A 26,339-nucleotide genomic window follows, 5' to 3' on the forward strand; every position below is an offset into this window, starting at 1 on the left:
TTATACACATACTGTACTGTGTGTAACCTAATTAGATGCCATAAAAGACGGAAGTTTGCAGGGGTGTTGGGGATATTCAGGGGAAAGTGCGTGTACACACAGGAGAATAAAGACGGCTGCATTTAAAAAGAACAGCCGCTGCTGTATATCTCTTGAACTGTTGGTCATAGTGCATTTTAAATACCATACAGTACTTTCTTTTTCAAGGGAACAGCTTCCATAATATACATGAAAGGAGCCTTTTGAAAGTGTGCCTTTAAGAAGAGCAAGGATAGATCAATCAGCCATCAGAACAAAGGGAGCCTTTGTGTTGAGAACTGGAATCAACATCCCTTGATCAGGTGCTGCATACACCAAGAACTGGCTGTTGGGCTCATCCTTACTTTTAGGCTTCCAGAAGCTCTGAGTGGTCCTCACAGGAAACAGGATGCTGAGTGTTGCTGGGTAGATTAATGTAGTGGTATTTTTTCTTAAATCCTTATATCTCAGGTGGATTGGAAATGTTGCTCATCAAAACAGTTTTTAGTAGGTAGAATTTCAAATCCAACCAGCGGCAACCACCATTGAGAAGATCTCAAGTTCTATGAATCACAGTTTTACAATGAACTCAGGGTCTCCAGTAACCCCGTGGGATGCCTTCTTGCTCACTTCCTTCAAATCCCTTCCTAAAACCTGCATCTATTGTGTGGCACCATGCCATTATCTTCTTACCCGTTGTAATTAAGCTATGTAAGGCAACTGAAACAATCACATATGCTTCCTCCATTTACCCTTGTGACCCTTGTGTCAGTATCTAGATTGTAAGTCTCCTGGAGCAGCAATCTGTCTTTTCATTCCGTGTAAAGCACCTTGCACACTACCACTACAAATAATAATAATAATAATAATTTTAGTATTAAAGGATAAAATGGTTTATTACTGAGGTGCACCACTAGAGGGCACCATTGTCCATCCAAATATTAATGACAAGCAGGTACTGTAGAAGGGATGCACACCAGAATACTTGGCAATTTTTTTCCATTTTTGCAAAATATCAAAATTCCCAGGATATGCTGGAGCTATAATATATCCTATAGCTCTGTTTTTACTATTTTCTGTTCAGATGTTTTTTTAAAAAAAATTAAGGTAACCAATATAATCCTTGTAATAATTTTAGAAGTCAATTAACACATGAGTAAGTTCTGAAATCACTGTAATTGCTAGAAAGGAGTGATGGAAAGCTACAAAAGACCAGCTTCTAATTGCCCAATGCTGAGTTGCCCCAGATGATGATTGCACCAGTGGTGTTACTGGGGGGGGTGTGTGTGTGGGCCACACCAGATGACACACAGAGGGGACCAAAATCACAAAAATTGTTAGGAACAATACCATCATGTTATACATGCCATTAGATGCATAATTTACAGCAGAATGAAATGGAAAAAAAAAACTAAGGCCGCAATCCTAACCAACTTTCCAGCATAGACATAAGAGCAATGCAACTCTGAGGTAAAGAAACAAACATTGCCTTACCTTGAGGAGGCTTCCATGACTGCCCCCCGAATGCAGGACAAGCCCCACTGGCACAGCTATGCCAGTGCTGGAAAGTTGGTTATGATTGTTCTCTAAGTGAAATATCTCCATTCTATCAAAAGTCATGGCCAAAAAACCAGAAAACAAAAATGCAACTGTCTTATGTAACAAAAAAGTACATTTCCTTAATTCAGAACCTAAAAGTTCTGTCAATAATGTATTTATTTATGTAAATTGATTCAAATTTCAAATGCAAATTAATTCTTTTTTTCTCGACCCCCAGCACAGTGTCAGAGAGATGATCCTGCCAAAATGTTTGTCCACCCCTGCTCTAGAAGTGCAGAAGGTCCAGAAGTACAAGGTCCAGGTCGCTTTACTTATGTCTGAGGAAAATGAGGATAGTTCAGTCACTTTTGTGTAAAACTCTTGTTGGGTCCTAACTGTGTGTGAATGGAACATATGTGCCATCTAACAGCCTAATCCTAAACTTCCTTGGTTTAGCAAAAATGGCATCTGCTGTATCCTATGGGGCCAGAGAAGCAGTGCTAGATCTTCTCAAAGATGTAAGACCCAGGTGGCCCCAATGGGTCTCCTTGGATTTGTGCAGAATCGAGAAGACCTGTGTTGGGTTTCCCAGCCTGGGAGGGGCATCTGGATATGGCGGCAGGCTCTGCCACCATCTCCACCCCCACCCAGGCCCACTCCTTCCCTCCTCCCGCCCTCCTGCCACCCAGTTCTGCCCCCTTCCTACCCCAAAAAGTCCTTCGCCAGCTGTTCCCACCACTGGGAGCCCTCAGTGATGATCTTCGGAAGCGGAAGCCCAGCGCCAACTGCTGCATCAGTTCCGCTGGTGCAAAATACATTATGGCACTTTTAGTGACAACCTGTCGCTGGTGAAGCACCAGCGCCACAGCCCATTGGATTAGGCCCTAAGAATCTCAAACTATGTCAATGTTCGATTCTGCTCCAATTAGGCCAGCTCTTCCCTTGCCAATGTTTTCTTCCTTTCCCTATCTTCATCCTGATATAACGCATAGTAAAAGTGACACCCTATCATGCAACCAGTGTGCCCTCCTCTGGCACAGCAGTGACAGCTATCAAAGATTATGCTGGAAGCCGCAGATCTGTATTAATAGACTGACACCCTCCCTGCCCCAGATCCACTCTGTGAGAAAACAAGCGTTGAAACTGGAGCACAGCCACCAGTGGCTTGGTGTTGTCTCATGTTCGTTGTCCTGCATCATTATTGCAGCCTGTCAGGCTGACACTGCAGGGTCACACAGAGTGATGCCATCAAAAATAGTGGCTATTAATAATGTGCTGTAGAGCCATTGGGTAATGCAGGGAACCATGCTGGCTGCAGCACATGTTCTTGATTAAGGAACCAGGATTTTAAAGTATCCTATTTTGGCATTTGGAAAAACGTACAGGCACATCTTTCCAGATCTATGTACAGTCAGTTCTCGTTATCTGCTAGCATTAGGTTCCTGGAAAACTTTGTGAATACCAAATTACCAGACACAAAATCATTTAGCCTACAGGGAAAATGGGGTTTGGTTCCGGGCGACTCTCTTCACCATACACTCTATGAACATTTATGCACCTGAATCATACTTTGAAGTCTATGGAGCTGGGTGATAGTGAGGGTTCATCTCTGATGCTTCTTCCTCTGTGTTGGCTATCCCTCAACTCATTGAAGGTCGCTGGCCCAATGACAAGTTCAGCAGTGAGGAAGGGGTTGCTTCAACCTTTCTCCTCCTCCACCTGTCTCTTGGCTCCTTTCCTGGGTTTTCCCTATCTACAGTATTTACGGATAACGAGAACAGAGTTGCAGATTACAAGAGGTAGGTGGCAACTTTGTTCCCCACAGGTAAGCGAATTTGTGCATAGTAAATTCGCATATAAAGAGAACTGACTGTATATATGTATATGTCAAATAGCTGGAGAACTGACTGTATTTATGAGCTCAGTACCAAATCTCCTAGCAATCAGCTAAACAGGTAGAGCAGAGTATGGAAGATAGGGGAATGGATATACAGTCAATTCTTGTTATCTGCTGGGGTTAGGTTCATGGAAACCCTAGCAGATATCAAATCCACGGATACCGAATCATTGATCCTATGGTAGTTAACATGGTCAGGAATGCCAGCAGCAAACAGCTTCAGAATGGCTGCCAAGGATAGCTTCAGGATAGCTGTGGATAGCTTCAGATTGGCTGCAGATGTTTTAAAATGGCTGTACATAGCTTCAAAATGGCCACTGTGGATAACTTCAGGAAGGCTGTGGATGCCATCTGTACTATGATATTATAGTTCACACATATATTGCATGTGGTGTACATAGAAGCGGTTGCTTGACCCAGTTAGATGAAGTGGCCAAAACGTTCCCCATTGGCATCTATATACCTCTGACATGGTAGACAAAGGGATCCACAGACATCCCCCAATGTGGGTTTTGGGTTGTTCCCCTACATCTCTTCAATGGCTTCCCTGGAGTGCTGCAAGTTTTCTTCATTGAAGTATGTGTGAATTAGAATTCATTAAAATGTGTCTATCTTTTTCTGAGACATGCTCTATGTGGGTGTGTAAAAATTAGACCCGAGGGCCCCAGCCTATCCAACTTTCCAGCACTGATGCAGCTGCAATGCAGCCACTGTAAGTGCTTGCGGGGGCAGGAGGCAGCGGGGGCAAGGCAAGCGCCGCTCAGGGGTCTGCAGGGGCTTGGGTGCACTTACCCAAGTCTCCTGCGGCCTCCTGGGGGTGCGGGGAGCCCGGTGCAATCTTCAGCAGGGCTCCCCGCAGCAGTGAAAGTGAAAGCAGAGCGATTGCGCTCCACTTCCACTTCTGCCTCCTCCCTGCCTCCAGGCTGCCCCCACCCCTTAAGGGGGCAGAAGCCAGGACTCACAGGCTGGGGTGTCATGACGCCCCAGTTTGAAAAGCCCTGCTTTATCTTGAGGGGGTCTCTATGACTGCTGCCTGAACCTGAACCTGGAACCCTACTACCTTCTATGGCAGTCAGTATGGGTCCCTGAGTCAGTATGGGTCCCCCATCCTACTGACTAGCAGAGACAGTAGCAATGACTCTTTGTTTCATTTTTCCTCTAGTGGACACAGAATTCATAATGCAGCAGCATTTTCCAGGTTGATTGGCAAAAGATGGTGATGCCCTTCACCTGGTTATCACTGAAGGGAGAAGCAAAGTGAAATTGATAGACACCTATCATCTTGAAACCCATGGAGAGTCTTCTCTGGATGGCACTCTTCAAATGGCTGTGGTGTCCCACACCTTCTTGATGCCAATATGTTCATCAAGTGGGTTCACAGTGGCAATTGCACTGGCCTCACACGGTGTGTTCCCTGAACAGAACTCTCCTTGGTCATGGTCCAGAGAAGCCAGCGCTCAGGGTTTTGGTCAGGAAACCATGAATGAGCAGAAGTCACATGTCACCTTGACAATGTTATGTAGACAACTGATCTCCAATGTATGTTTTGAACCTGCATGTGATTCCAGAATCTCTTCGAAATGGCACTCTGCAACCCCAGCTATGACACGGTTGCCAGTTGCAAAACAGTATTTCAAAGGACATGCTGTATATTCCTTCCATCTCCATTTTAAGGCAATAGTGTCGAAGCACACTGCTGTGCACTGGCTACTCACTAATTATCAGCTATAGCAAACATCCTTCTCCAACAATAAAGCTACTTTTAAAGATGCACTAAGAATGGATTCCTGGAAAACATTTATACTGTTAACCTACCTGGTTACTTTAAATCACAGAAGAATATATAAAAGTTGTGCAGTTTGGAGCATATTAAAGGATCTCTTCAGACAGCCTGATAATCTATTCCTGACAGAATGAAAACAAAGGAGCCCCTGTGGGTTTGGCCCAGCCACATGCTGAGCCAATTGAACACTGTGCTTTTGTTTCATTTAAAAGTATGTTCTAATTAAAAGAGCTGCTAGTGTGCATACATGGAGAAATTGCAAACGTCCACATAAGGCTAATTGGATATTCTTTTCTTGAGATTAGGCATAGATCAGATGTATGGCATTTTTGTTTAAGGGATAATAATCAGAGTTGGTAAAGGTCTCTGGTTAACATCTTGGGGCAGCCTCTCAAACAGTCCCTTCCCCCTCAAACTCTCCCTCTGGACCACCCTCTTTGTACACCACTGAGTACAGTCAGTTTGAGTAGGCCATGATTGGCTGGATGGACAAATGGTTTGATTCTTTCCAAAGCAGCTTGATATGAAAGAATAAACACAGATTAAAAGATGAGCATCCTTATCTCATTAACCAAGAGGACGAGGAACTCTTATGAAAGCTTTTGTGCTAGATGCTGCCTCCAGAACTTACTTAAACCATTTTGTGCCTGCCACTTCCATTATTTTAGCACAGCCTGGTTGCTAAGCAACCATAGGGCGCACTTCCTAGCTCATTGTGGAAAACAGAAGCATCACTTTACAGCTATATCCAGGATGCACCAGACATTATAGATTACAATATAAGTAAGGCAGTTGCCTTAGCTGTTGCTATGCCTGCAGCAGCAAAAACTAGTATGGCATCAATATTGAAAACGCACTTCCTTAGTATTGCAGGTAAGACTAGGCTTAAATCTGCAGCATTTCAAATCTATCCTGAAGTTATTTCTTTAAAACATGACATTTATGCAGTTTTAACAGGAATACCTGACTTTGTTTTAATTCTATTTTGTATCCTATGATAATTAACTTTAAGTGGAATTGTACTAGCAAAACAGAGATTGGATCGTCCTAAATCAAATAAGACTCTTCAGTCTACACTGCACAGTAGACCACTGCAAACTGCTTTTGAAACTTTTATTTCAAAAGCAATTCATGGAGTGCAGGACTGTTCAAGAAACACAAATTGGTCCACTGGGCATTCTCTGGCTTGCAACCATAACTAAGAGGAGTCTTACAATGGTGGTTGACTGAATGGTCAGAAATCATAGGTCTGAAGATAGATCCACTATAGGATCTTAAACCCATTTCTGCCCAGCCCACAGCTGTAAACGTTTGATCCCTGTTGCATATATGCAACTTTCAGCAGAAATGGCTTATGAGTAATGGCTGTAAACATCAAATTGCTGTTTGATAACAGTGCTTCTCTGATAACTTTAAATTCTGAGATTGAAGGTCTGAACAATTACAGGTTGAGTCTCATTATAAGGGTTCCCACAACTCATGTGGATGGCAAAAATCCCAACTAAAACAAATCAATTTAAAAAACAAAGTTCCTTTGTCAGTGATTTTGATAACATCTCAAAGGTCAGCAAGGCTGTTAAGACAGTCATTAGGCAAACAATCCACCAATCAGTCTCTCTCCTAATGAGCGGAGGACCCCTCCCTTCACCCAGAGCAAAGTGATCTTTCTTTCATGTGCTAGGAGGAGGGAGGGGTCACTCTGCCTTGGAGTAAAGCTGTAGAGAATGATTGATAGATTGCCTGCCTGCCCTCCCTCTCATTAACAAGGCCAAGGAGGCTATTGTTAAAGGACTGACTGATTTTAAAGGGATGCATTTTTCCTCTTCTTCAAGGATCAGCACATGCAGTGGCCATTCCTGTTAAGTCAAATCTGTGTATAAAAAATCAGTGTATAACAAGGTTGGACCTGTAGTCCCACATATTCAAGTAGACACTGGGGTTGTGCTTTGTGCTACAGTTGTTTCACTCATCACATTCCAGACTACCTTTTATAATATACGAGTAGACAATGCCTTGCCCAGACATTAAGTTGGTCTTTGGTGCTGTGTCCAGTATTCAAAAATCAGTATAATTAAAGGCTTCTAGCTAGCCTCCTCTTCTGAAAGTGTAACTTTGCAACACGTAAGGAGCTTGTGGTTCCACAGCATCAAAAAGAATAAAAAGACAGTTATTTCTGTGAGGTATTATAGGTTTATTTCTTTGAAGCCATATAGTTTTATTAAGCATTAGAAATTCACATACAAAACCAAACTCCAGCTCTGCGTATATTAACAAAACATGAACTGTCATTCCAAAAAGAAGTGCTGTGCTTAAAACTTCTTCTATTAAGATACAATCCATGCCCAATAAATTCTACATTGCTGAAAATTAAAAGTAACGCAGTACAGCCACTGAGATTGTGTCTTTGGGTAACGTTTTTTGTCCATAATTTCCATCATGAAATATAAGTACACAGACCTCAAAAAAGGGTAAACAATCATTACACAAGGCAAAAATGTTACCTAGAATCATTCAAAACTTTATAATATAAAGAGATGTGGAAAAGTACCTAAAATAGTTTCTTTTTGGTATAAAATTTCAGTAATAAAATATTGCTTACAATAAATAAGAAATGTGAATTTCATGAATACTGGTGCGCCATCATTTTCCTGATACCTAAAATCTATATTTCATCAGCCAATCTCCCAGATATATAGGCAGACAGAAGTCCCTTTGTTAAGTCATATCAAAATATTTAATCAGTGACTGGAAGGGAGCATTCCTAACTATGAGAGATGGTTAGATGACTTCCAGAGTCAAAATTAATCCCCAGATAATTTTTGTTTTTTAAAAAGGAACACTGTAGGTAACTTCTTCTGCTTCTTGCACTATAAACACATTTGAATGTTCCCAATACTGCTTGAGACTGTGCAATGAGAGATTAGTGAAGCTGGTAAATGTAAACTTTGCTGCTTTAGATGGATACATTGGATTTCATTGCTGCCCGTCCCATCTGTAGACATGGCAATTTTGAACAGTTCTTTAACAGCTGTTCAATAGCAATGTGTCGGACATTCAGTTGCGAGGCCAAGGAATCCTTCTCTTGCACTTGCTGAGTCAGCTCTTCAAACACATCTGAAAGAAGTTTTGGCACAGAGTTAATTTACAACTTCAATACATTCAGTTAAAGTTTGAAACTTTAGTTTAATTTACAAGGCTACTCAAAACAGAATGAAAATCATTACTATATCAGAGCCCAATCCTATCCAACATTCCAGCACTGGTGCAGCTGCAATGCAGCCTTGAGATAAGGGAACAAATGCTTCCATACCTTGAAGAGGCCTCTGTGACTGCCCCACCACCACAGGATGCAGTGCATGCCCCATTGGTATGGCTGCACTGGAAAATTAGACAGGACTGGGCCCTCAGTCATGAAAGCCACACTCTGGCTGTCCTAGGATAGCTACTTGTACATAGGCATTCCGAGTCAATTATATGGTTGAATCCAAACTAGGATCAGGCCAGCATGTAAAGCCATTTATAGCATTGGAAAGACTTACTGCCACTATTAAAATGGTTGTCAGTGATGTGCCCAATTGCTGTTGGCTATTTTACAAGTGCTGCCACAAAAGGCGACTGAGCCAAAAGATGATCACCAGATGTCATTGCTCCAGCCAGTACAGGTAGGCCACTGATGGAGGGGGATGGCAGCGGCATAGAATAGGGGTAATGTTAAGGGTGGGAAGGGTTGAGAAGCTTTGTGATATCCCAGCTGATTTTGTCACTAACATACCCCCTTTGCTCTATTCAAACTTGTGCCAGCTAAATAGATGGTGCCGGTTCGAGCAGACCCACTTGGGATCATGCAAGAGCAGAGGCACATAAGTAGAACATCATTTTACTTCTGTCTGCTGTCACATATTCTTTGGCTGCTGTGCACTGCGGGCAGCATTTTGTTAGGACTGAACTATAGTTTGCTTTTATTCTCTAGATTCCCACCTGTTAGGGAGAGGGCAGAACAGAATAGTTTTTAATGCCTAATGCTGACCATACAGGCAACACATCTTACAAAGTAATGTAGGTAAGTTTTAAAACTCAGTTCTCACCCTGAATTTGCTTAAGGAGTTTTTCATTCAGCTGCTGCATCTCTCCAAGAGTCATCATACTCACTGAAACAGAAAAGACCGTCACAAATGGACACCAAAAAGGGAGGAAAAGAGCAATCTAATATTAAACATCCCCTTTCAGTGTTTTTTGCACACTTGACATCAGAGTGAAATAGCAGTATAAAACTTTGAACTTTTTTCTTTTACAGCAGTATATACATATTTATTAAACCATTTATATGGCAAAAGAATTTCCCAACCCAGAGGGACTCACAATCTAAAACACACCTCAGTAAAAAAACGCTGCAAGAGATGATATGCTGAGAACAGGGACAGTTTTGCTAAATACTGTATCAGAGAACCACTGCTTAGAAGAGTGCCCATTAGCTGTGTTGCAAGGCTGCTTACTAGACATTCCTACTATCATAAGATTATTCAACAATAATTATTCAGTTGCAGTTACAAGTCCAAATACTGGAAAGCACTGGCATATGTCAAACAAAAGCTTTAGTGTTCAACAAATACAAAAAGGTCAAATGCTCAAGTTTTGAGGTAGCTACAACTGAATTAAGAACATAAGAACATAAGAACAGCCCCACTGGATCAGGCCATAGGCCCATCTAGTCCAGCTTCCTGTATCTCACAGCGGCCCACCAAATGCCCCAGGGAGCACACCAGATAACAAGAGACCTCATCCTGGTGCCCTCCCTTGCATCTGGCATTCTGACATAACCCATTTCTAAAATCAGGAGGTTGCGCATACACATCATGGCTTGTACCCCATAATGGATTTTTCCTCCAGAAACTTGTCCAATCCCCTTTTAAAGGCGTCTAGGCTAGACGCCATCACCACATCCTGTGGCAAGGAGTTCCACATCCTGTGGCAAGGAGATAAGGCAAGAATTCCTTTAGTTTGAACATAATACACCACTACTTTGGTCAGGTTATGCACATGTTTTTCCCCAAAGGCTTCTCATACTTTAAGATGTCCACTGTGGTTAATGTGATATTGCAGACCTTTCTCAAAGCATAAGATAAAATTAGCATTGCTTTCATAATTAAAAAAAATCTTTATCTGACATAAAGCAGAAAAATAGACAACCTCACACTTTCTCAAAGTGGTGGACATGACCAACTGCCAGAACTCATCAGAAACGAAGTCATTCTATTTACTAGACAGATACGTTTGAGAATTTGAAGACCACAACTCCATTTAAAGTGTTAATAATGACAGTCATAGATTGATAACTTTAGTATCTGCGTACACTAACTTAAAAAGGTTAAGATTTCCCATAGTGTACGGGCAATTGGATACTCACCAGATCTAGACTGACAAATTTTGGTGACTGCAGCAGGCATAACATTTACTTTTCCCTTATATCCAGCAGTCTTTATTGTGTTCAATTGCTGAGGACCCTAACAGAACTTATAAAATCATGTACAACAAAACATTCAGAGGTTATAGATGAACCTTCCACTTACACTGTTCTCTGCTGTATTCAGGGTGCCTTCTTCGGACACAGGTATCAGTATCTTTTTTAGCTTTTCCCATCTCTGATGATTGGTTATGAGTTGGCCACAATGTACCACTACAACAAAACGTAGCACCAGCTTGTTGTAACATATCAAGTTGAAAACCACTGGATTCTCTTGGTTCCAAAATACTTTGTGAACAGTTTGAAATACTCCCAGAGTTTCCATCTATCCACTTCGCCGAGTATTTGGGAACCTGGGAATCAAATTGTGGGAGTAACTTTCTTTCTCTTTGATGCCTGAAGCCAAAAAGCCGGTGTTGTGTTTGTTTGGAGCTTTCAGGATCCAAATCCAAATCTTTATTTTGTGCATACTGTATAATCCAGTTAATTTTTTTGCTCAGGATGTTTTTCACTTCTGCATAGGTGCTCTTGGAGAGTTTTGACTGTGGGTAACTCTGTTTTGCTATTAAGTGGAATTTCTCAAAGCAGTCTCTGTGTCCCCTCAATGATCTTGTATGCAGAAGATCAGACTTTGGTATTCCTGAGTATAGAAAAAGAGGTAGAATTTGACTCATTGCAATAACTTATGTCATACATAACTTATGTCATACATGCATTTTAAAATTTACAGCCAAAGCACTTCAACCAAGTAATTAGAAGTCTCCTTTAAAATAATTCTACAAAGGTTCCCCCTCCCCCCATTTTTTTTTTTTTTTTTTTTTACAGTGCAGAAGCTCCCTACTTTTGAAAATTCTTAAGTTGAGCATTCTAAACACAAACATGCCTGGCCATTTCATAGTTGGACTGGCCATGTGTCAATTCCTGGCATTCCTGAACACTCCCCATAGTATTTCAACCAGCCCCATTAGCCTGCTTTTCAAGGTAATACCACACAAAATAGAGTAATACTGTAAATATATATTTTTATAGTCCACAACATGTTGGCTAGAGATAATGATGTCAGACTTAGCAAAACAATGTAAGACACAGATCCTTGAAACCTAACCTATTCTTAAGTATGGAAGCTTCTATCCTCTGAATTCAAACAGCCAGGTTTAAGAATCTCAGTCCTGTTTGGATTCAGCTTCATGCAGACACTGGCAGATTCAGACCCAACCCTTAACTAACTAAGCATTACTAGCCACGATAGGATTCCAATTGTTCAAACTGTGATTAGAACAAATCAGAATTTGCTGGGTTTATATGCAACAACAAATATTTAGTGAAGGAGAACAAGGGTACGCAAGCCTGAAACTCAGTCTAGCAATACTATATTATGATTTACTATATTATGATTTATGATCATAATATAATGATTATGTTATGATGAAAAGTTTATTATGATCCAATCAGCTTATGATTGGATATGACTGTAACTGACACAGCCAAACTTGTAAACATCTATTCTATATAAGTCAAGCTGAAACCTGTAAGGAGTTTACCAGCTTACAAGAATACAGACTGAACAGAGCTGGTATTTTTCAGTATAAGTATTTCACTTTATAGTTCCTAAAGTACTGTTTAGAAGGTTTTAAAGTGAGGGGAATTTTTGTACAAGATCAGTAAATCCATAACAGATTAGTTACAACTTGGTGTTTATTTACAGTAAATCATTAATTTACTGCCACTATGTATGTATACAGCACTGTGTCATGTCCATCCCTGGGGCGGGGCCTGTGAGTGAAGCTTCCGCCTGAATAATGATGGTTTTCAGAGGCTGACCTTGGCAGCGCGAAACACAAGGAGTGACAAAGACAAGTTTGCAGACACAATTTAATCATGTTAATGATTTCACATTCATTGGGGTCCTGTTCCAACATAGGAACCCAGGGCATACCCTTCAACAGATTTGTGCAATACTGAGCCCCAAAGAAGTCCATTAGGGTCCTATTTTGTCACAGGATCCCTGGGACATACCTTTCACGAGTGGTGCCGCTGCCTGGGCAGCCTCCCAGACGACACAACCTTGGCCATCCAATTGGGGCTGGTGATCCCCTTGGGTGTCACAAGGTGGTCTGGGGTTGAAGGTCAGCAGCAGAGGGTCCTGAATATTACAATATTCACTCCCAGGGATAGTTCCGGAGTCCCACAGTGCACGGAAGAAATACTTCTAGGCTACTGTATAAGGAGCAAGTGGCCAGACTCATCTACAATGAAGTTCGCTTGCGTTGACCCAGGATGGTGGGGTCAGTCTAGCTGTTCTCAGGAGAGCCCCTGTAGGGTCAGGTAGCTGGGTGTCCTCCATCAGCCCCTAGAGCCTCATTTGTCTGGGAAGCCGTTCCCCAGGCCTTTTGATTGACTGTGGCTGCTGAGCCAAGCCAAGGACTCAGCCAAGGTCCCAGGAGCAGGCTGGGGTCACTCCCTTGCCTCTCCCTGCTCTGGGAGCCCAAGGAGGTGCAACTTTCCACTGTGGCCACCAGGCTCCTTATGAGTCTCTCAGCTGGACAACCTGGCTCTGCCCCTTCTGGATCTCAGCTGCGACTGAGATCTCAGGCCTCTCTGAAGCCCAGCCGAGCGCCCCTACAGCTGTGTGTGGCTGCGGTTTAGCTGCTGAACTGCTCCTGGATGAGTGGGCAGCTGCTGTCTGCAGCCCTGGACCCCCCCTGAAACTACAGGCTCTCATTCCCCTATTCGGTCAGCCCTCTGGGGTTCCCACTGGACTGTGGGATTTCCTCCCTCTGCCAGTTTTGCCCCCCTGGGAGGATCGCACCACGGGGCAAGTCCTCAGGTGACACACTGCTACTATGCCACTTAAGAATGGGGTGATTTTTGCTTGAAAGAGTTGAATAAAATTCACTACTCTAGTCAGATTTCACTTGAAGTATTGTGCCCAAGTTTAGGCACCTTGTTTTAAGGAGCACATGGACAGCCTGGCAACTAAGCCAAAGGTCCAGAAACCAAGTCCTATGAAGAACAGTTAAAATAGCTGAGTATATGTAGCCTGGAAAAAACTAAGGGGAGATATGATAGCTGCCTTTAGGTACCTTAAGATTGTAAATACTGAAGGGGAAACTGACTTTCTGTGGTTCCTGATGGCAAGGCCAAAACCAAAAGGTTGAAACTACAAAGAAGTACCTTTAGGCTTGACAGGAGGAAGAATTTAATAGTAACAGCTACCCAACATTGGAACATAGGCTGCCTTGCAGAGCTGCGGGCTGTTTCTCATTGGAAGTTCTCAAGCTGGGGGAGGATGGTCACTTGTCAAAGATGTTGCAGTTGCCTGCACTGAGCAGGAGACTAGATTTCAAAAGTACCTTCCAACTTTAACATCCTATGATTCATTTAGTTATTGCAAGATTTCAGTAGCAGGTAATCAGAGAGCAATACTTATGGAAAGCAATACTATGGAAAGCCCTCAAATTAAGATATTGTTTCCTGCTTAAGTTAGAGTTGTTTTCATTCACCTAGATCATGGGTGCCCAAACCCTGGCCGTGGGGATACTTGCGGCCCTTGAGGACTCCCAATCCGCCCTCAGGAAGACCCTAGTCCCCAATGAGCCTCTGGCCCTCTGGAGACTTGCTGGAGCCCGCGCTGGTCTGATGCAACTGCTCTCAGCGTGACAGCCAACTGTTCGACCTCTCACATGAGCTGTGGGATAAGGCCTCCCTCCACTGCTTGCTGTTTTACATCTGTGATGCAGCAGCAGCAAAGGAAAGGCTGGCCTTGCTTTGTGCAAGGACTTTTATAGGCCTTGAGCTACTGCAAGACCTTCATTTATTCATGTTCCACCTCTAACATATTCATTTAAGTAAATTTATTCAAGTTTGAAATGTAAATTAATTCTTTTTTCCTGGTCCCCGACACAGGGTCAGAGAGATGATTTGGCCCTCCTGCCAAAAAGTTTGGACACACCTGACCTAATCAAGGGTTGGCAACATTCTTTGGCATAGGGAACAGAGGTCATGTCTATGAATGGATGGCAGACAAATGCATTGTAATATCATTTCAGGACATTCTGCAATGACTTCATTGCTGAACTTCTGGGTTGTGGAGCTCGGCTTTACGAGGAACAATTATAGTGAGCATGTCAAGACAGAAGGCCATCTTGCTGAAGTACCAGTCTTTTTGGCCCAAGCAGCACCACACTGAAAAGCCCACAAGGCCGCCGCTCGCCCAGCATACATCCTTTCCACCACCAATCAATTTCCAAATGCAGTCACATACCATGGTAGCATCAAGTTGAATATATTAAAATAAAATATTGAAATGAATGGGGACCCACCTGAAATTGGCTCACGACCCACCTAGTGGGTCCTGACCCACAGTCTGAGAAACAGTGATCTAGATTATTAAACTGAATACAAATTTAAGGAGATAATTCTTTTTCCCTCATCTTCCCTTTTATCTTGAAAGGTTCAAAAACTGGGATATATTGAGCATAAGAGTGCAGTATAAAATATATTGTGCCACATGTATTGCAACTGTATAATATTCCAGTCTGCAGAAATGTGCTGTTTTTGCTGGAAGGGTTTGAAGGCCATTTTGTTCAACGCAAATTCTCTCTTTGACAGAGTAGAGTTTAGCCTGGAAATCATTTTTGGTTAAAGAACCCTGGCATTCCTTCTCAAGCCCAGAGTAAATGCACTTATACTAAATAATGTCCATCCCCAAAATCTGTTCTGTATCCTAATGATTAATTGCATCCAAATACATATAAGTTTTTAATTATGAGTACATACAAGCTGAAATGAAAGCTCAAATTGAATTTTAGTCAGTCATGTGTTTGCAGCTTTCAATTCTGAAGTAGATTTTGATGAGAAAATGACTCATACATATTTCAGTTTTCCCCAGGACAATCTCATCAATCAGGCTTGCAGCAATGTTTTACCCAAAGTGTTATAAGATCTGAAGGACTATCACACCACAGAGTTGCAATTGAACTAACAGCTTTAAGATCTGAAGGACTATCGCATCACGGATTTGCAACTGAACTAACAGCTTTCCATCAGCAACTACTTTTACTATGCCTATGATGGCTTCGTATACAAGAATTTAATGAAAGTACTGTAAAAGAATCTTGCCCAGACATTGCATTTCTATCTTCTTGGTTGTATCTGAAACAAAATACACTTAGAACAAGTGTGAACATGCAGGTAAAGCCAGAATTACCTGATTTCCAATGCGTGATTTAGAACAGTAATATATTCTGAAGTAGGCATTTTATTCTGCAGCTTTACACAACTAAAGATCAAATTATATGCAACAATCAGCGCTCACCTTTGCACCCAGCTTATGTTGCTCTGTTACACAATAGCTGCTGGACTTGTTTTCTCTTCATTTGCAGGCCTCTGCTCTTGCAAATTTTACTAGCAGCTGAGCATGTTCAGGGAGCAAGAAACAAGCATGCACATAGCTTTGCTTCCAAGACTAGTAAATTCCTTCACATTTTTTTCTTCTTTCTTCTCAGACTAACAATACCCCAAGTATGGATTTGAACAGAAGCAGTTTTAAAACATAATATAGTTTTAGACTTTGGTATTGGATACCCAAATAGCCATTGCAATATGTATATTTTTGTGTGAGAAGCAGGGGGTGGGGAGAGACATTCTAGTTTAAGATTGGGACTTAATTTCTATGGAAGTTAATGCAACAATTTCATAGATGTGTTAGTCAGTTTAAAGACATGCTGCAAGCAGGATGAGTTCCTCAATTGATGAGAATAGATGAATCCTGCAAGGATTTTGAAGACTGTGTGCTGAAATGAAAAAGTACATAGCTGAGCACATCAGTATATCAGAATAACCTGTGTGTTCAGAAGGGCATAGTACAGTGTTTCTCAAACTGTGGGTCGGGACCTACTAGGTGGGTCGCGAGCCCATTTCAGGTGGGTCCCCAATCATTTCAATATTTTATTTTTCTTATATTAGACTTAATGCTACCATGGTATGTGACTGCATTTGGGGAAATGTGACAGACTGGTACTTTTAACAACCCACTATGTATATTCTTTTAACAATGACAACAAATGGGACTTACTCCTGGGTAAGTGTAGATAGGATTGTTAAAATTTTCCTGCTTGATGATGTCACTTCTGGTCATGACATCACTTTAGGTGGGTCCTGACAGATTCTCATTCTAAAAAGTGGGTCCTGGTGCCAAATGTGTGAGAACCACGGGCATAGAATTGACACAAGTAGGTTAAAATACTATCATCTGTCTTACAGGTCTGAAGAGAGAGCTATAATATACATGAAGGTCACCTAGCATGACCAACTGCTTCATGGGCTAAACCGGATGAGACTTTAATCACATTGTTGGGCATGGTATGCTAGATTCTTCATATGTAAACAGCACATGCAGGGCCCTGACTGAAATGGGTTCAAGGCCTGGGGGGAAGTAGGCAGACTTTAATCTCATAACTGAAAGGATTCCCAGGCAGTTGGGAAAAGAAATACCTAGACTATTGTAGAATGGGAGCAGGGGTCCAACAAATATGAGAACATAAGAACAGTCCCACTGGATCAGGCCATAGGCCCATCTAGTCCAGCTTCCTGTATCTCACAGCGGCCCACCAAATGCCCCAGGGAGCACACCAGATAACAAGAGACCTCACCCTGGTGCCCTCCCTTGCATTATGAACTATGTTCACTAGTTCATAATGAAAGCATCCGTTCATAATGAGAACACTTTAAGTTCTTCTGAGATTCCCCACATTCTCTAGAACTGGACAAGAGAGGGAGATCTTTCCCAATGGAAAAGACTGGAAAGCAATGACAGACCTCATTTATTCTGTGCTGAACCTTGGAGCAATTCAGAAAGCAGCAAAATGTATTGATGGTTTTCATATCTTTCTGAAGTTAATGAGGTATCTGGGAAACCGCCTCTTTACCTAGTGTGGAATTTCACAGAGAGCTATAAAAAGCAACAAGAAATGTGTTGCTTGTATAGCCATTCAAAATGACAGTGAGCCACAGACTCAATGAACAGCTTGAAGCTGAGGGAGTAGGGTGGAAACATATTCCAGGAGTTGCACTGGGCCTTGGAGATGCATTTCTGGACTGTATTACAATGGAGATTGGAGACCCTACTTCTCCTTGGGTAAACAGTCAGAGTTGGTGGTAACCCAAGACTAGTGGACCTCTAGGTAGGAGAACAGTTCAAAACAGTGACCTGGGGGGCCTGAAATCAAACAAAGAAAGTGTGTGACAACACACACACACCCCAGTACCCAGAACAGAGTTCAGTCAACAGCAAGTTGTTTACAGTCATCCCTCTTCTCCCACCTACTAGGAAAGCAGCAAAGAATGAACAAGACATTCACCATATTGAAACAGTATAGCCCTTTAAAACCTGATATTTGCCAATACTTTGCTATGAAGACAATCCTGCAGAAATGACAGCACTCAGATATTAGTCACCAGACATGCGTCCTGTCACACTGCTGATGCCAAGTAAGCGTTTACCACAATAGCATAACAAAGCTGCCCAACTGACAGCTACAGCCGGTAGGACAAGCTAGATCAGCTTATGTTTGCTTTACAGAGCATGAGCTACTAACCAGCTTGAGAACAGAATTGGTAACTCAAAGCATGAGAACTAGAACAGCTTGAGTTCTAGGATGAGTACCTCAAAAGCCAGATCCACTGCAGTCTAGTAAACTTGTGTTTCTTCCAACATTTGAAAACAGTGAACTTGTGTTACTTGTATCACCTTATCACGAGTCAGAGGCAAATATTCAAGTCACATGGACAGGAAGTATAACAATATCTACTATGTTTCCAGGGAAGCCAGAACAGGGAGGCCACCCCAGCTCTTTATTATTCTTCAGCAGGTGGGTGGCTGTTCATTAATGTTAACTCCTCTCAATATAAAAGCAATACATGTACTAGCTTGAATCCTACGTTTTGCGAACTGCTACTCGGTCATCAGAACCTTTTGTTCTTGGAAACAGCATTCTGGTTATTCCAGTGGTTCTCAAACTTTTCTGGCTCGCACCTCCCCTGAACCTTGCAGCCATTGGCCACGGCTCCCCATTACAACACCTCACCTCAGTTACCCCCAAAATGGGGATGAAGGCCTAGACGCCTTTAAAAGGGGATTGGACAAGTTCCTGGAGGAAAAATCCATTATGGGGTACAAGCCATGATGTGTATGCGCAACCTCCTGATTTTAGAAATGGGTTATGTCAGAATGCCAGATGCAGGGGAGGGCACCAGGATGAGGTCTCTTGTTATCTGGTGTGCTCCCTGGGCATTTGGTGGGCCACTGTGAGATACAGGAAGCTGGACTAGATGGGCCTATGGCCTGAACCAGTGGGGCTGTTCTTATGTTCTTATGTGTTATAATTAAACACTAGAAACAAGAAAAAACAGCTGCCAGCACTCTGAGGCTGCAATCCTAACCACACTTACCTAAGAGTATGAACAGTGAACAAAATAGAACTTACTTCTGTGTAGACCTGGTTAGGATTATGCCCTGAGTTTGTTAGCAGCACAACTGGAGGGTTTTGGAAAGGGGGGCAGTGATGAATTTGCTGGGGGAGGGGAAGACTTTGTTTTGTGTGTATCTGCTAATTGCAAACTGATGCAAACTAAGACCTAGAGACTTTTTGGCTGCAATCCTAACCTCACTTTCCTGGGAGTAAGTCCCACTGAACACAATAGGACTTACTTCTGAGTAGACCTAGCTAGGATTGTGCCTTTTGTCTTACAATAGCAGCCAACAGAGTACCCCCCCCCCCAGAAGGAGGCAGGAGGGAAAAGGGGGATGGCTGAAAAGGAATGGGTATTTTTTATTTTTTATCAATTTTTGGAGACAAAGCCATCAAGAGTGCTTTTTTTCATTTTGAAGGGGGAGGAAAAAGAGAAAGGTGAGGATCCTTGGTTAACCTGACACAGACCCCAAGTCTATGTAGGTCTACTCAAAAGGAAGCCCCATTTTAGTCAATGGGGCTTACTCTCACACTAGCTAGGACTGTGCCTTTTGTCTTAAAATAGCAGCCAACAGAGTACCCCCCCCCCCAAAAGGAGGCAGGAGGAAAAAGGGGGATGGCTGAAAAGGAGTGGGTATTTTTATTTTTAATCAATTTTTTGAGACAAAGCTTGCCTGATCAAGAGTGGCTTTTTTCTTTTTTGAAGGGGGAGGAAAAAGAGAAAGGTGAAGATCCTTGGTTAAGCTGACACAGAGCCCAAGCCTATGTAAGTCTACTCAGCAGTAAGTCCCGTTTGAGTCAATGGAGCTTACTCCCGGGAAAGTGTGGATAGGATTGCAGCCACACTGAGCAGGATTACAACTCACCCCAAAGTAGATGGGCACATGCTCACATACATACACCCCAACATGCAGATGCCACCCCTACTCCCCCCAGGCAAGACGGAGGAATGCAGTCTGGGGCATTTGGACACCCCCCCCCCACTAAGAGCAGGTGGGCTTCCTCCTTCCCAAGTGGAGGAAAGCAAAGCGCTGTGCTACTCTCTAGGTCAGGCTTCCCTCCCAGATTGAAGCCTGCCAAGAGCTTGACCTGTGCTGATGAGATGCAGCACCTCTGCCACTGCCCACCCAGCCTTCTCTCCCACCTCCCCCCACCATGTTTCACATGCCCTCCCAGCCTTACGCTGCCCCACCCACCTTGTTCACAGCTGCAGAAAAGCAGCAAGGCAGCACGTGCAGCTGAGTAGAGCAGCTCAGCTATGGCCACCTCTTTCCCCAGATGCCTCATGACGCCCCTGTCAGCTACCCTAGGGAGGCGGGACACACAGATTGAATACCTCAGGGTTATGCAAAGAAACCTTCCACTCAACCAACAGGTCCCTGCACAAGCAAAACATTTCTTCTGGGAACAGAAGGCATTTCTGATGACAGAGCAGCTCCCTACAAATGCTTAGGAAACAGGTCACAATGTTCTGTATGTCACTATGAGAATTTATTCAGCTGAAGACTAATGCATGTATAAAACTAACTAACCTGGTTATGAGTTCCACTGTAAGTCTATGAATTTAAAGATACTTAAACTAAAGAAGCAGTTCATGAGACGGTGCTGAACAGATGGCCCTAAACAGATGGGAACATTCAACTGTACGGTTGTGTTTACAATCCAAGCATAACATGTACTGGCTACCTAACAATCCTTCAAGCTGAAATTATCAGATAAGAAGGCAAAGTACTAGCATTACTATACCTTAGTTTTTTAAGACTCTGGGAGACTCAAATGCAAGCACATTTTATACATTTAGTTTACATTTGTATCTTTCTCTCCCTGCTTCTAATTAGAAAAGGCTTTTGCTCTCCTACTCAATGTGGAAGGATAGGCAGAGAGATAGCAACCTGCTCAGTACCACAAAGTAAACTTCATAAGAGAGTGGAGCCTTGAACATAGGCTTCTCATGCATTAAGCTCTCTTTACAGAACTTAATGCACATTTACAAGTATATCAATTGGAAATTTTCCAATTCCAGCATAAGTGATTATGCATTAGTACTACTTAAAGTTGTGGTTCAGAGTATTTTTATTTATATACAAACAAAAAATTCTCAAAACACTTTTCAAAGCAAAAACTGAGACCCAGTGGTCTCTATTTTAAATGCCTTTCTCATTTAGGGTGCAATTTTAAACATACCTACAAGAGTACCACTGACTTGAAATAGTATTTCTAAGTAGCCATGCATAGAACTGCACTGTTAATCTTTGAAGTGTCTACAAGCAATCCAGCTCATGACTAATTTCAGTAAATCGATTACTGTAATGGTTTAGAATAGGGGTATCAAACATAAGGGCCAAGGGTCAAATGCTACCCCCAGAAGCAATTTATTTGGCCCCCATTATAATTGGGCTCTCCCAGCTTGATAATGGGGCTCTCTCAAATCTTTAAAACGTGAACAAGATTTGCACATTTTCTCTTCTGTCATTTGTAGCTAATGAGCTTCTATATGAAAACATGCTTATTTCTGGCCAATGCTTATTTCTGCTTAATAACATCATTTCTGGACCTCTGTAGGCACCATGAATGCTAACTTTGGTTCTCTGTATGAAACGGGTTTGACATCATTGCTTTAAAACAGGGATGCACAACCCCAGCCCAGCAGCAATTTGCATCCCTCAGGGACCCCCAATTCAGCCCACAGGGAACCCCTAGTCTCCAATGAGCCTCTGGCCCTTTACTGGAGCCCGCGCTGGCCTCCACAGCTGCTCTCAACATGAAGGCAACTGTTGAACCTCTTGCGTGAGCTGCAACTGAGGGTTCCCTCCACTGCTTGCTGTTTCACGTCTGTGAAGTGGCAGTGGAGGAAAGGTCGGTTTTGCTTTGGGCAAGGCCTTTTATAGGCCCTGAGTAATTGAGAGACCTTCATTTATTCATATAAGTTTCATCTCTAATATATTCATTTATGTAAATTCATTCAAATTTTAAATGTAAATTAATTATTTTTCCAGGCCCCCTACATAGTGTCAGAAAAATAATGCAGTCCTCCTGCCAAAAATTTTGGCTATCCCTGCTTTAGAAAAACTTGCAAAGATGCCAACCATTTAAAATTAAGCATTTAGATTACACTGTCCCCAATTCTGTGCAAACAGAATCATTACTTTGTTCACGTCAGAGCCATATTTACTTCCCGACAACGTAGTTTTAAGAACTCCAATGATCTACCAAAGCTGAATTTCAATAGTTTATTAAACTTATATTAGGCTCAACTTACCTTCAATGTTTAGATCAAAACAGATATGGCAGAATGAGAGAGTTTCTCTTTCAGTTCCTAATTTGCATACGCTGCAAACATTATCATCGTTCAAGTCAATGTTAACAAACTGCTCTTCGTTCATAGTGTCTCTAAAAGAAAAAAGTCTCATGTTATCCAATAGTCAGGGGAAAAACATCCTTGGCATCCCACTTGTCTGCTCATTATAACAAAAATATGTATATATGGCTTTTCCAAATTAACATTCTCACAGAGGTTCACATAATAAATGAAAAAAGGCTACCTGTCCCAGAGGCTTTTATACAGGGGGTTATACAAAACCAGCAGTCAATTACTGGGAAAAGCATTGCACTGGAGTATATAGTTACTCTCTCGCTACTAAATATAAGAAATACCACTTAAAGGTGCCTTGAGGCTAGTGCAAGCTCATGCATGCCTACTCAGAAATAAGCACTTTTGAGTTCAGTGGTTTTTATTCCAGGTAAGAGTGTATAGAATTGCAGCCTTAGGCCAGCTAGTCTCATGTTATCAAGCATTAAAATGAAAAAAGTGATACATTTAATTCCCAAATTTAGATATCATCTAGCAACTTAAGATACTTTTAAAAATTATTTACCATTAATTTAAAACTGAATCAATTTCTAGAGATCCTTCATCTTGAATCTGTTATTTTTACATAAGTCTGGAGAATTAGAGTATCCTCTACATTTAATTCGTTCTCCATGACCTAAAGACTTTAAAATGCACTAGAAAAGCATTTAAATTATGTCTTCTATACAGTTCATGAAAGGAAAACAGAGCTCTTTTAAATCTGCTCACTATGTTTTCTTGTGAACAATTAACTATACCTCAAAACTTAAAAGCTTTCTGCCAATTCAGCTTGGCAGTTAAGACAGATGCCTTTTGCATTATCACTTATCTAAAAGCAAAAATGTCCTCAAGAGCTTTAATCAGCTTTTTATGAATCCCATCTGCAACCTGTAGATGTTTTCTTACAACAAAACACAAATATAGATTTGCTGGCACTTTGTAGACATTAAACTGCAATAGTTACAACAAGCTCAACCACAAGGTGTGGAAGAGGTATAATGGAGCTGCTTCTAAGAGTCTGCTATACCCAAGGTTGGATTACTTAGGGGCAACTATGCCAAACACATGTGATTCACTTCAGATTATGAGACTGATAAAAGATCAACTAAGAAGGCCCCATCCCCTCTGTAGGCAACCAGAAATAAATGAAGCAATAAGTTATAATTACAATTTAAACCAGATCCATTAGCAGCAACATGTTCACTTGCTTTACGTATGAGCAAACTGAAGATATTTTAAGAACTTTCTTTAAATAGCACAGCAACTCAAACCAGAACACTCAACAAAGGCTAGCTCGCCTAGAGAGGACTAAGAAGTTAGTAGTCAACGCTTTTAACTAGTCAGATATTTGCAGTTTCTCCACACCATTTAAGTCTGTTTTGCAGAAGTGAAACAAAGGCAAAAAAATATAGTGACCTTTCCAGAAGTACACAAGTATAACCGAGACCAATATTTATTAAGCTATGTAAACCACTTAATCTTTTTCTGCTGATGAAACATAAACATTCTTAAGGCCAATATTAGCATTGGCATAAGCACACATCTTCTGAAGCTCAAGCCCAGCTGCATTTACTAGGTATCACTGGTTCATCTAGTTAGGAAAACACAAGCAACCCTATGATTTTGCTAGGTGTAAAGTCGAGGAGTCTTGTGCTTGGTGTGCCTCTATCTTCCCTGCTGCTACCCATTCCCTTGATAAGTACTGAACTGAAAAGCCAATGTAAAGGACCCCAGGAGCAGGGTAGGGTGGTGGTGGCTGTACTTGGTACGTACAGAGTAAGTAATCCTTACCCGGATAAAACTGTGTGTGATGCCAGCAAGCCGGGCTTCTTACCCACTAAAAGTTTGAGAACAGGCTGAGACCGTTTCGGCCCCAAAACCTGTAATTGTTTGCTTTACCGGAGTGCCTGGGACAGGAAGGTGTCTGGATTCCAGAATAATGCCATAAACATAATGAGAAATGCCCTTTTCATTGTTCCCCATATGAGTGCCTGTCAGCTGCTTTGACACGCCTGTACAAGTATGCACCACAAAACAGAAAGTACAGCCTGCACCTGCAACGTACAAGTATGCACCACAAAACAGAAAGTACAGCCTGCACCTGCAACGTACGGGGGGGGGGGGATTAATATCTAACCCTCACTGCATGTACTTTGAGGAGGGCTCAGAACCTTTCTGTTTCCTGTGGCTTTGGAGTGCTGGGTTGTCTGGCTGCTGCGCACGCGCAGCAGTTCCTTGAGCATGAATAGTGTTGCCCTCCTGCAACTGGAGTTTTTACTCAATTATTTATTTGGGTGTATTCCATTTTTTAATAAATTGTAGTTTTTTCTCCTTACAAACGGTTGGCCACTTTGGGCACCTGCTCCAGCAGAGGAAAGGCAGGATAAGGATGTTCTAATCCATCAATCATCACTCAATGCACCTTGTAGTGTCCACCCTGGTTTCTTCAGAAGGCCCTGGCCCAGGCCGGGCTCAGGGGTGGTCTGCACTGCCTGCACTCTCCCCGCCCACTCTGCCTCGGCTGCTCAGTGCCTGCGGTTCGAGTCTCGGTCCACGCCTGAGCCTGAGCTCTGCCTCCTTCCCAGGACCGTCAAGAGGTGCCTCCTGATCAGCTGGAGCGGGGCAGCAGCCCGGGTCAGAAGCCCGGAGGGAGGAGCCCACAGGTGAAGGAGAAGCGAGGGCTGTCTCCCGCTCCGAGACGGTGGCGGCCCCCAGCACCCAAGCTCGACCCCAGCACGTGACGGGCCTCCCCCGCCCCGCTCCTTCGCTCGCACCCACCTGCCAGAGCCCTCCCCGCGGGGCCCCCTCCCCCCAGGTGCCCACCCCGCACACGCCAAGGCCGTTTTTCGCCCAACCGTCGCGCCAACCCTCCGGGGACCTCTCCTCACCCTGGCCCCGTGCGCCCCTCGCTTTCCGGCTGCCCCGCTTTCCTGGCGTTTTCGACAAACGGCTCTCGCAAGCGGCAACAGCCAAGACTGGGGGCCTCGCCGCGGCAAGCCCCGCCCCTTTTGCTTCTGGACTGGACCATCCCTTGGAGACGGGGGGCCGGCAGAGGGAGGAGCCTTCGCCCTCCTCTTTGCTTCTCTTCCCAACCTTCCCCCTCCCCCCTTCATTTTCATTCTCTCGCTTCCGAGTGCGGTTCGAGCCTGGTCACAGCTGCGGCCATTTAACGTCCCCCCAGCAACAGCGCAATAGTTTCGCCCCGTCCCAGGAGCGCATGACGTCACCCGCCAATGGACATCAGCAACGGACGCCGTACGGGAAGGGGGCGGGGCTTAAGGTGTGCAGCGTGCGTCATGGGCAAACCATTCCACCCGAGGGGAAGCGGGCGCGAAGCTGTGGAGTTTCCCCGCCGCCCCTCCCCCTCGGCTTTCCCGTGACGTAGCGCGTGGTCGGAGCTTAAAGTAGCAGGCGCGGAGGGCGGGAAGCTGAGTTCACGAAGGTGCGCCACACGCCTGAGCTCGGGTGCAGTGAAGGGGGGGGTGTTTTCCCTCTCACGGAATACCAGAACTAGGGACAGCCACTGAAACCGAGCAGCTGGGAGGGACACAGAAGAAATTTCCTCCCCCAGTGTGTAGTCAGTCTGTGGAACTCCTTGCCACAGGATGTGGTGGTGGATAGAGGCATGTTCTTTTCCCTCTCACACAGCACCAGAACCAGGGGACAGCCACTGAAACTGAGTGCTGGGAGAGTCAGGACAGAGAAAAGAAAATTTCTGTACCCAGCATGTGTTTAGTCTGTGTAACCCATTGCCACAGGATGTGGTGGTGGTGGATAGAGTGATAGGTGGATGTTCTCCCTCTCACACCACACCAGACCAG

At 43.2% G+C, this 26,339-nt stretch overlaps 1 protein-coding gene across 1 annotated transcript; it reads right to left on the minus strand.

Moving 5' to 3' along the window:
• Positions 1 to 7,404: 7,404 nt before the first annotated feature.
• Positions 7,405 to 25,596, minus strand: C3H21orf91 (chromosome 3 C21orf91 homolog). Its single transcript, XM_066621611.1, has 5 exons — positions 25,407 to 25,596; positions 22,429 to 22,559; positions 10,805 to 11,338; positions 9,323 to 9,385; positions 7,405 to 8,351 (listed from the first exon to the last, which is right to left on the minus strand). Exons 1-5 carry the CDS (start codon positions 25,544 to 25,546, stop codon positions 8,191 to 8,193), a joined length of 1,029 nt encoding a protein of 342 aa, XP_066477708.1. The 5' UTR covers positions 25,547 to 25,596; the 3' UTR covers positions 7,405 to 8,190.
• Between the last annotated feature and the right edge of the window lie 743 nt (positions 25,597 to 26,339).

The sequence above is a fragment of the Tiliqua scincoides genome, chromosome 3 (genome assembly GCF_035046505.1).
Source record: "Tiliqua scincoides isolate rTilSci1 chromosome 3, rTilSci1.hap2, whole genome shotgun sequence".
In the NCBI taxonomy this organism is placed as follows: Eukaryota; Metazoa; Chordata; class Lepidosauria; order Squamata; family Scincidae; genus Tiliqua; species Tiliqua scincoides.

What these genes read in the sequence shown, in the direction of transcription:
- C3H21orf91 (XM_066621611.1), bottom strand. Translation starts at nt 25,546, where the DNA reads ATGGTCCAGTCCAGAAGCAAAAGGGGCGGGGCTTGCCGCGGCGAGGCC. An exon ending in TTTTGATCTAAACATTGAAG is followed by an intron (nt 11,339 to 22,428) that starts GTAAGTTGAGCC and finishes TTCTATACTCAG; the next exon opens with GAATACCAAAGTCTGATCTT. An exon ending in TGAATACAGCAGAGAACAGT is followed by an intron (nt 9,386 to 10,804) that starts GTAAGTGGAAGG and finishes TTTCTGTTTCAG; the next exon opens with TGAGTATGATGACTCTTGGA.